A 10,903-nucleotide genomic window follows, 5' to 3' on the forward strand; every position below is an offset into this window, starting at 1 on the left:
TGTCCAAGCAGATATTAGAGGGAGAAGCATGTTTTTGCCACATTAACAGAGATACATACAGTGGGGGAAAAAAGTATTTAGTCAGCCACCAATTGTGCAAGTTCTCCCACTTAAAAAGATGAGAGAGGCCTGTAATTTTCATCATAGGTACACGTCAACTATGACAGACAAATTGAGAATTTTTTTTCCAGAAAATCATATTGTAGGATTTTTTATGAATTTATTTGCAAATTATGGTGGAAAATAAGTATTTGGTCACCTACAAACAAGCAAGATTTCTGGCTCTCACATACCTGTAACTTCTTCTTTAAGAGGCTCCTCTGTCCTCCACTCGTTACCTGTATTAATGGCACCTGTTTGAACTTGTTATCAGTATAAAAAGACACCTGTCCACAACCTCAAACAGTCACACTCCAAACTCCACTATGGCCAAGACCAAAGAGCTGTCAAAGGACACCAGAAACAAAATTGTAGACCTGCACCAGGCTGGGAAGACTGAATCTGCAATAGGTAAGCAGCTTGGTTTGAAGAAATCAACTGTGGGAGCAATTATTAGGAAATGCAAGACATACAAGACCACTGATAATCTCCCCTCGATCTGGGGCTCACGCAAGATCTCACCCCGTAAGGGTCAAAATGATCACAAGAACGGTGAGCAAAAATCCCAGAACCACACGGGGGGACCTAGTGAATGACCTGCAGAGAGCTGGGACCAAAGTAACAAAGCCTACCATCAGTAACACACTACGCCACCAGGGACTCAAATCCTGCAGTGCCAGATGTGTCCCCCTGCTTAAGCCAGTACATGTCCAGGCCCGTCTGAAGTTTGCTAGAGTGCATTTGGATGATCCAGAAGAGGATTGGGAGAATGTCATATGGTCAGATGAAACCAAAATAGAACTTTTTGGTAAAAACTCAACTCGGTCGTGTTTGGAGGACAAAGAATGCTGAGTTGCATCCAAAGAACACCATACCTACTGTGAAGCATGGGGGTGGAAACATCATGCTTTGGGGCTGTTTTTTCTGCAAAGGGACCAGGACGACTGATCCGTGTAAAGGAAAGAATGAATGGGGCCATGTATCGTGAGATTTTGAGTGGAAAACCTCCTTCCATCAGCAAGGGCATTGAAGATGAAACGTGGCTGGGTCTTTCAGCATGACAATGATCCCAAACACACCTCCCGGGCAATGAAGGAGTGGCTTCGTAAGAAGCATTTCAAGGTCCTGGAGTGGCCTAGCCAGTCTCCAGATCTCAACCCCATAGAAAATCTTTGGAGGGAGTTGAAAGTCCGTGTTGCCCAGCGACAGCCCCAAAACATCACTGCTCTAGAGGAGATCTGCATGGAGGAATGGGCCAAAATACCAGCAACAGTGTGTGAAAACCTTGTGAAGACTTACAGAAAACGTTTGACCTGTGTCATTGCCAACAAAGGGTATATAACAAAGTATTGAGAAACTTTTGTTATTGACCAAATACTTATTTTCCACCATAATTTGCAAATAAATTCATTAAAAATCCTACAATGTGATTTTCTGGATTTTTTTTCCTCATTTTGTCTGTCATAGTTGACGTGTACCTATGATGAAAATTACAGGCCTCTCTCATCTTTTTAAGTGGGAGAACTTGCACAATTGGTGGCTGACTAAATACTTTTTTTCCCCACTGTATATACTGAACAAAAATATAAACGCAACACGTAAAGTGTTGGTCCCATGTTTCATGAGCTGAAATAAAAGATCCCAGAAATGTTGATCATTTATTTCAAATGACCGATTTCCTTAAATGAACTGTAACTCAGTAAAATTATTTTAATTGTTGCATGTTGCGTTTATATTTTTGTTCAGTATAGTTAAACGTAAATCAGTAATGAGTAATTTTGATCCAGATTTGGTCTCATTTCTGTCATGGACCAAATGTTCTGTTCTTGTTAATATTACCTGTACCAGGAGTCTGAAAGTATTGAAATACATATTGTATACTGAACAAAACTAATTATCTTGGCAAAGGAGAAATGCTCACTAACAAGGATGTAAACAAATTTGTTGCCAAAATTTGAGATACATAATATTTTTGTGCGTATGGAAAATTTCTGGGATTTTTTATTTCAGTTCATGAAACATGGCACCAACACATTACATGTTGCGTTTATATTTTTGTTCAGCGTATGTATGGTTTGTGTTTATCTTTACACTAATTAAATGAAATAATGATTGAGTTATTTCCATTAAATATTTTTACTAAATGTTTACAAATAGCACATACAGTATGAGCACGTGTTTTCCATGATGCTGAAAATATTATTACTGCATCATAGCTTATAGTTTGCAATGCATTAAATCAAAAAGAGGACCTGTCCAAGTCTCTCCTACAATTATAATCAAATTACACCGATGGAGAAAACCCTATTTTTCCCTGTGAGTCTGTATGTGTCTGGATAGAGCCCATCTTCTCAGTGTCGCTCACAACACCAGCAAGTGTCAGGGGCAAAAGGATGCTCTAATTGTGATACTGAATGAGACAAGTCCTGGGATCCTGTGTTTGCCAAGACTGCTGGGATGGGTTCAGTCCTTGGCTTTGCTGCTGTTGAAGATCTTGGCCAGCAGAGAGACGTTCGACTGGGACTTCTGCTGTATGTCCCTGGCCTTGTCCTGGGCCTTCAGCAGGTTCTTCTTGGACATGGTCTGTTTACGGAGGCGACTCATCTGGATCTCATCCTCTGTACGTCGCTGGGTGAAGTCCCACGTCTTCTCCTCTATCTTCTCACCCTTCCGCTCCCTCTTCTTCCTCAGTTTGTCCATGTTCTGGCTCTTCTCCACGTTGGCCAGGTAGAAATTGGTTTCTCGTTTGGCCTGAGAGATCTCAGTTCTGAGGCGCTGCTGGAGCACAGTCATCTCATAGGCCAGTCGCTCACTCAGGTGACACCACTGGAACCTGTGGAGGTACTGAACAATAAAATGGACAATTAGAGTCAGAATAATTATTCTGACAGTAAAAATTTCAACAAAAATAAAATAAATGTTGGTATTAAAGTTTCTATTAATAAGGGACGTGTGGCATGCGTGTTACGACAGTGCTTTAAACTACCAAAGTTAAATGTAGTTACACTAAAATGTCCACACAGAGATCATTGAAGAGAAAATTGAGATACCTTGATGTTCCAGAGGTCACTGACAAAACGGCTCCTTTTCCGGGCGCCCATCGGTGTGTTGTGGAGGCTAGCTGCCACTCTCTTGGCCACTCTCTTGTCCCTGAACTCCACCCAGCCCTCAGTGAAACTGCATGCCTTGGAGCCTGCTTTCTTCTTCCTCCTCTTCACAGACCGGTCTGAGGACAACAGATAACATTGTAATGATGATTGAGACAAAACATTGAAATCCTGTCAGACAGTGTCAGGGTTGATTTTAACATGCAGAGTGAGTGCAGTCTTACCTTCAGGCTGTAGGAATATCCTTCCAATCTCCCCGTACAGACTCAGCATGTTGCGCATATGCTTGGGTCTCAGTCTTGGTGGTATATGACCTAAATACACTATTCCAGGCAGACACTTCTTGCCTATTGACACCTTTTCCTCTTTGGGATCGCCTTCAGCCTGTTCTTTAAGTTCCTCATCATCATCCTCTGGGTTGTCGTCATCCTCACCTTCATCTGATTCAATCTTGGGCACTTCTCCAGACTCTTCATCATCATTATCAGCCATATGCTCTTTTACTTTATTCTCCTCGATGTTCATCCTCTCCACCTCACGTGTCCAGACAGATCAGATGGCCTGGAATAGATTTATGTTGATAAATGGGTTCAGGACAATCATATTATCAGATCACATGTGGTCATTTTTGCAGAGAGCTGTAGCAAAAACAAACATAGCAGTTAGCTAACCGTTAGCCTCTACGCTCCGTCATCCGAACATAGATAGAGGCTAGCTAGCCGTAGGATAGGCACTGCCTGCTGACACTGGGTAACGTTAGCTAGCTAGCTAGCTAAGTGGCTAGCATGTGGGTTAGTCACGCTTTGCACAAGCGTTTCTTACATTTACGTCAAAGTTGTTGATCTCAACTTACCGTGCAGCCTCGCCTCGAAGTTCGAATACGATGATCAATACATTGATAAGTAACTAAAATAAGCTATTCATAGAGCTAGCTAGCTACCTAGGAACACAACTACAATTAATGTGGACTACACGTGCGCAGGAAGTGTGATGACGTATGGCAGAAAGAAGATCAATACTTCCGGTGCAGTACACTTTTAGAACAAAAGGTGGCAACATTACACCGAGAACGAATTTAGAACCAACTGCTACAAGGGAGAGTAAAATGTTGGGTCTCACTTCATGCACCGGCTGTGACGATGACACTCAAAGTGATGACAGTAGTATACAACTTGATCTTGAACAACTCGATACATTGCGCGGGTTATGCTTGTTACAACGACATCCACTATAGCCAGTAAAAGTTTCCCAGAAAGAAAAAGTATCCTATCACCCTTTGAGGCAACTTGATCTGGGACCTCACTCACTATAAAATGCAAGGTTAACTGAGGCTCAAAGCCAGAGTTAAAGAGAGCACTGTCTGCAGAACCTGCAGTCTACAGTCTAGCTTGCAGATGGAAGCCTCGGGAGAAGACTACATGTGAGACATGACCTAAAGAAATGTTCACAGGGAGAAAATGTCTCAATGTAAAGATAGAGAATAGCCCAGACCACCCTCTCCCATCCTCTCTGGTGTTCTTTCTTGCAGGGCTGCACTGGTGCTTTAATATGCATGGCCATGTGCCTGTTGCATGTGTGTTCCTGCATTATTAAACAGGATGACTTGGGCTTACTAAGTGCTGCTCTGCAACCCTGTCAGTGGTCTGTCTATCTTTAAATATAACCCTGAACACCAAAGATGCATTCTCCAGGGAGGAAGGAGAGATGGTATGTTTCATATTGAATGCCGTTACATAAAGATGGAAGACGGAAGAGTTGAAATCGTTTTTCGGGTTTCTCCCCTTATTTCATGAGTTTCTCGCCCTTTGTTAAATTGGGAACATCGACATCAGTCAAGTTGATTGTGTCAGTCATGTTGACGTTTTCGTTTTGTGGTTTTTGATCGTGTCTCTAATAAAGAGTATGTTTGCCTGCAACGCTGCGCCTTGGTCCTCATCTCTGTTCGACGATCGTGACAGAAGATCCCACCAAGACTGGACCAAGCAGCAAGTCCAGGAGCCATCGCCTGAGAGATCTCTAGCGGATCTCCTTCGCCTCCTCGACTGGGTCAAGCCATGTGAGGAAGAGAGGGGCTTGACGTGGAGGCAGAAGGGCGAAAGGCTGGCGAGAAGCATGGAGACCTGGTCCACGGGTAGGAGTGAAGCCCATACATTTTTTAGGGGGGGCTAACGCCGTGGACGACGGGGCAGGGAGGCCGCCAGGTTACGGGAGTCACTGGTCACCAGGGGGAAGGAGGATGTAGAGGCACGGCGAGAGGTACTGGCGTGTGTTGCCAGTCCGGTCCCGGCCTGTTCCTGATCCCCACGTGAGGGCCAGTGGTGTGTGTTCCCAGTACGGTCCGGCCTGTTCCTGCTACTCGCACCAAGTCTACGGTGCGCGTCGCCAGCTCGGCCCGGCCTGTTCCTGCTCCCCGCACCAAGTCTGTGGTGCGCGTCGCCAGCCCAGTCCGGCCCATTCTGCTCCCCGCACCAAGTCAGTGGTGCGTTTCGTCAGCCCTGTCCGGCCCATTCCTGCTCCCGCACCAAGTCAGTGGTGCGCGTCGTCAGCCCTGTCCGGCCCGTTCCTGCTCCCCGCACCAAGTCAGTGGTGCGCCCGTCAGCCCGGTCCGGCCCGCTCCTGCTCCCGCAGCAAGTCAGTGGTGCGTTTGCGTCCAGCCCGGCTCGGCCCGCTCCTGCTCCCCACACCAAGCCAGTGGTGTGCGTCGTCAGTCCGGCACGGCCCGTGCCTGTTCCACCGGTGGCTGGTCCGGCACCGGTCAGATGCTTCACGCCGGAGCTAGAGCAATCCGCTCCACCAGTGTGCAGTCCAGCTCCGGCCAGCGGGGCCAGACCGGACCAGGGATACTTTGGGGGGTTGGAGAGGGAGCGGGGATCAGGCCCGGAGCCGGATCCGCCGCCTAAGCGGAGTGCCCACCCGGTCCCTCCCCTGTGGTATTTGGTGGGCGCGGTCGGAGTCCGCGCCTTTAGGGGGGGGTACTGTCACGCCCTGGCTCTGGGGACTCTAATATGTTGAGCCAGGGTGTGTAAAGTCTGTGTTTTGTTCTAGGTTTCACTTTCTAGTATTGTTGTTCTATGTTGGCCAGTGTGGTTCTCAATCAGAGGCAACGGGATTCAGCTGTTGCTTGTTGTCTCTGATTGAGAACCATACTTTAGCAGCCTGTTTCCCCACAGAGTTTGTGGGATCTTGTTTCGAGTCTGTTGTGTTAGACCGTGAACTGTCACGTTTTCGTTTTGTGGTTTTTGATCGTGTCTCTAATAAAGAGTATGTTTGCCTGCAACGCTGCGCCTTGGTCCTCATCTCTGTTCGACGATCGTGACAGCTGCCTGCTAGGCTATGTGCTGGGGGTCCAAGTCAATACCAGATTCCTCACAACTGGGCTTAGGATATTATCTATTGATTGAAGTCATTCCACATTACCATGCCAGAAAACAGATTATTCATTTGGATAATTTATCCAAATAGTTCAGGCATATGTGAAAATGATGTGAACTTTTTCATAAAAGCATGAAACTTGGTTCACTTGTACAGTTTGGGTCCCTGAATATTTTCAGATATGGAGGCATTGGAAAAATGTCTCCTGGCGGCCGTGGCAGCCATTTTCCATTCCGCCATAACCAAATAATGTATTTTGCATTATATCTCCTGAACCAAACATTAAATCACAGAAAAAGTTATGTCTACCCCTACGTTGTGATGGTTAAGGATTAAAATGATACCATGCACAACATCAAAAACGCCCCCTGGCGGCCGTGGCGGTCATTTTGCTATTCCGCCATAACTGGACAATGTATTTTCCGTCATATCTGCTGAACCAAGCATGATAACATAGAAAAGGTGATGTCTACACCTATGTCTTGATGGTCAATGATTACAATGATGCCATGTACAACTCGATAAACAGTTCAGATTATTATATAATGGTGGACTGCCATGGTATACTTTGACTTCTTTCTCCCCTCTCTCTCCAGATGAAATCTTGCGACTTGTGACGGCCGGCCGGCCAACAACCTGCCCGCTTGACCCTATCCCCTCCTCTCTTCTCCAGACCATTTCCGGAGACCTTCTCCCTTACCTCACCTCGCTCATCAACTCATCCTTGACCGCTGGCCATGTCCCTTCCGTCTTCAAGAGAGCGAGAGTTGCACCCCTCCTCAAAAAACCTACACTCGATCCCTCCGATGTCAACAACTACAGACCAGTATCCTTTCTTTCTTTTCTCTCCAAAACTCTTGAGCGTGCCGTCTCTAGCCAACTCTCCTACTATCTCTCTCAGAATAACCTTCTTGATCCAAACCAGTCAGGTTTCAAGACTGGTCATTCAACTGAGACTGCTCTTCTCTGTGTCACGGAGGCTCTCCGCACTGCTAAAGCTAACTCTCTCTCCTCTGCTCTTATCCTTCTAGACCTATCTGCTGCCTTTGATACTGTGAACCATCAGATCCTCCTCTCCCTCTCCGAGTTGGGCATCTCCGGCGCTGCTCACTCTTGGATTGCGTCCTACCTGACAGGTCGCTCCTACCAGGTGGCATGGCGAGAATCTGTCTCCGCACCACGTGCTCTCACCACTGGTGTCCCCCAGGGCTCAGTTCTAGGCCCTCTCCTATTATCTCTATACACCAAGTCACTTGGCTCTGTCATATCCTCACATGGTCTCTCCTATCATTGCTACGCAGACGACACACAATTAATTTTCTCCTTTCCCCTTCTGATAACCAGGTGGCGAATCCATCTCTGCATGTCTGGCAGACATATCAGTGTGGATGTCGGATCACCACCTCAAGCTGAACCTCGGCAAGACGGAGCTGCTCTTCCTCCCAGGGAAGGACTGCCCGCTCCATGATCTCGCCATCACGGTTGACAACTCCATTGTGTCCTCCTCCCAGAGTGCAAAGAACCTTGGCGTGACCCTGGACAACACCCTGTCGTTCTCCGCTAACATCAAAGCGGTGACCCGATCCTGCAGTTTCATGCTCTACAACATTTGCAGAGTACGACCCTACCTTACACAGAAAGCGGCACAGGTCCTAATCCAGGCACTTGTCATCTCCCGTCTGGATTACTGCAACTCGTTGTTGGCTGGGCTCCCTGCCTGTGCCATTAAACCCCTACAACTTATCCAGAACGCTGCAGCCCGTCTGGTGTTCAACCTTCCCAAGTTCTCTCATGTCACCCCGCTCCTCCGCACACTCCACTGGCTTCCAGTTGAGGCTCGCATCTACTACAAGACCATGGTGCTTGCCTACGGAGCTGTGAGGGGAATGGCACCTCCTTACCTTCAGGCTCTGATCAGACCCTACACCCAAATGAGGGCACTACGTTCATCCACCTCTGGCCTGCTAGCCCCTCTACTAAATGATGTAAATGTAAACCATGGGAAGAAATCCAATGAAATCACCATAGAATATTATTTCTGTTGTTGATTTGAAAATTAGAGGGGGAGAAACATAATACTTTAAAGTGAAGCCCTATTTAGGAGATTTGCGAAATCAACACTTTATTATTCTCCTTTACTGAAAATGTATGCATGGAATCAGCCATTGACACCACGGTAAGGGAGGAGCAAGCAGGATTCTGCACGAACAAGGATGGATGTCTGCCCCCCCCCCACTTTAACTTTTTATTTCATAGACTTCAAGAAGGCTTTGGTAGTATGCATTGTGTCACTCTGGAAGATTCTGAGATTCTATGGTATACTTATTTAGATTGTTACAATCATGGACATTTTTCCACTACTTCAAGGATAGTCCCACCAAATGAGTACCTTTTGCATCCCTTTGATATTTGAAGTAGAAATTGTGCACCAATATTACATTTAAAAGCCCGTTATTGTCACGCCCTGGCTCTGGGGACTCTTATATGTTGAGCCAGGGTGTGGATTTTCTATGTTTTGTTTTCTATGTTTTTGTTTCTAGATCGTGTTGATCTATGTTGGCCAGGGTGGTTCCCAATCAGAGACAGCTGTAGCTCGTTGTCTCTGATTGGGGACCATACTTAGGCTGCCTGTGTTGCACTAGTATTTGTGGGATCTTGTTCCGTTAAGGTTTTGTGTTAACCTAGGACTTCATGTTTCGTTTGTTGTTTTTGTTCGTGTTAAGTACTGAATAAAGTATGTACGTTTATCACGCTGTGCCTTGGTCCGCTTCATCAGTCAACGATCGTGACAGAAGATCCCACCATAAGAGGACCAAGCAGCGTGCCCAGGAGGAGAAGATGGCGATGTCGCAGGTGGGCAAATTGTGGTCTTGGGAGGAGATTTTCGCGGGCAGAGGGCCATGGGCAAAGGTAAATGCCCAGGCAGGAGAGGAGAAACGGTGCCAACCGCGCCGACGACGGACACGCGAGAGGCAACCCCAAGAAAATGTTTTGGGGGGGCACACAGCGTGGATGACGGGGCAGCAGGAGGCAGCTACAGGGCGAATCTGCGGACTAGGAGAGGAGGCCACCAGGTTACGGGGGCTATTGGTCATGAGGGAGAGGGAGAGTGTAGAGGCACGGCGAGAGGAACTGGTTAGGCAGCAGAGGGAGCGGAGGTTTAGAAGGAATCCCAGTCCCGCTCCTCGCACCAAGCAAGTGGTGTGTGTTCCCAGTACGGTCCGGCCCGTTCCTGCCCCCCGCACTAAGCCTGTGGTGCGCGTCGCCAGCCCGGTCCGGCCTGTTCCTGTCCCTCGCACCAAGCCTGTGGTGCGCGTCGCCAGCCCGGTCCGGCCTGTTCCTGCCCCTCGCACCAAGCCAGTGGTGCGCGTCGCCAGCCCGGTCCGGCCTGTTCCTGCCCCTCGCACCAAACCAGTGGTGCGCGTCGCCAGCCCAGTCCGGCCTGTTCCTGTCCCTCGCACCAAGCCTGTGGTGCGCGTCGCCAGCCCGGTCCGGCCTGTTCCTGTCCCTTGCACCAAGCCTGTGGTGCGCGTCGCCAGCCCGGTCCGGCCTGTTCCTGCTCCCCGCACCAAGCCAGTGGTGCGCGTCGTCAGCCCGGTCCGGCCCGTTCCTGCTCCCCGCACCAAGCCAGTGGTGCGCGTCGTCAGCCCGGTCCGGCCCGTTCCTGCACCCCCGCACCAAGCCAGTGGTGCGCGTCGTCAGCCGGTCCGGCCCGTTCCTGCTCCCCGCACCAAGCCAGTGGTGCGTGTGTCCAGTCCGGCACAGCCCGTGCCTGTTCCACCGGTGCCTGGTCCGGCACCGGTCAGCTGCTCCACTCCGGAGCCAGAGCAATCCGCTCCACCGGTGTCCAGTCCGGCTCTGGCCAGCGGGACCAGATCAGGGGTGCAACGGGGGGGTGGAGAGAGAGTGGTGGTCATGCCCGGAGCCGGATCCGCCTCCGAGGCGGAATGCCCTCCCGGCCCCTACCCTCTTGTGTTTGTGTGGCGCGGTCGCAGTCCGCGCCTTTGGGGGGAGGTACTGTCACGCCCTGGCTCTGGGGACTCTTATATGTTGAGCCAGGGTGTGGATTTTCTATGTTTTGTGTTCTATGTTTTTGTTTCTAGATCGTGTTGATCTATGTTGGCCAGGGTGGTTCCCAATCAGAGACAGCTGTAGCTCGTTGTCTCTGATTGGGGACCATACTTAGGCAGCCTGTGTTGCACTAGTATTTGTGGGATCTTGTTCCGTTAAGGTTTTGTGTTAACCTAGGACTTCACGTTTCGTTTGTTGTTTTTGTTCGTGTTAAGTACTGAATAAAGTATGTACGTTTATCACGCTGCGCCTTG

General features: G+C 48.6%; 1 protein-coding gene across 1 annotated transcript; it reads right to left on the reverse strand.

Annotated features, from left to right (window-relative positions):
- Positions 1-2,216: 2,216 nt before the first annotated feature.
- On the reverse strand, positions 2,217-4,196 carry abt1 (activator of basal transcription 1). The gene is made up of 4 exons (XM_041858034.2): positions 4,060-4,196; positions 3,431-3,767; positions 3,150-3,325; positions 2,217-2,943 (listed from the first exon to the last, which is right to left on the reverse strand). The coding sequence occupies exons 2-4, from the start codon at positions 3,729-3,731 to the stop codon at positions 2,563-2,565; spliced, it is 858 nt and encodes a 285-aa protein (XP_041713968.1). The 5' UTR covers positions 3,732-3,767; positions 4,060-4,196; the 3' UTR covers positions 2,217-2,562.
- Positions 4,197-10,903: the final 6,707 nt, after the last annotated feature.

The sequence above is a fragment of the Coregonus clupeaformis genome, chromosome 30 (genome assembly GCF_020615455.1).
Source record: "Coregonus clupeaformis isolate EN_2021a chromosome 30, ASM2061545v1, whole genome shotgun sequence".
Lineage (NCBI taxonomy): Eukaryota > Metazoa > Chordata > Actinopteri > Salmoniformes > Salmonidae > Coregonus > Coregonus clupeaformis.

What these genes read in the sequence shown, in the direction of transcription:
- abt1 (XM_041858034.2), bottom strand. Translation starts at nt 3,731, where the DNA reads ATGAACATCGAGGAGAATAAAGTAAAAGAGCATATGGCTGATAATGAT. An exon ending in GATATTCCTACAGCCTGAAG is followed by an intron (nt 3,326 to 3,430) that starts GTAAGACTGCAC and finishes TGTTGTCCTCAG; the next exon opens with ACCGGTCTGTGAAGAGGAGG. An exon ending in GTGACCTCTGGAACATCAAG is followed by an intron (nt 2,944 to 3,149) that starts GTATCTCAATTT and finishes TTTATTGTTCAG; the next exon opens with TACCTCCACAGGTTCCAGTG.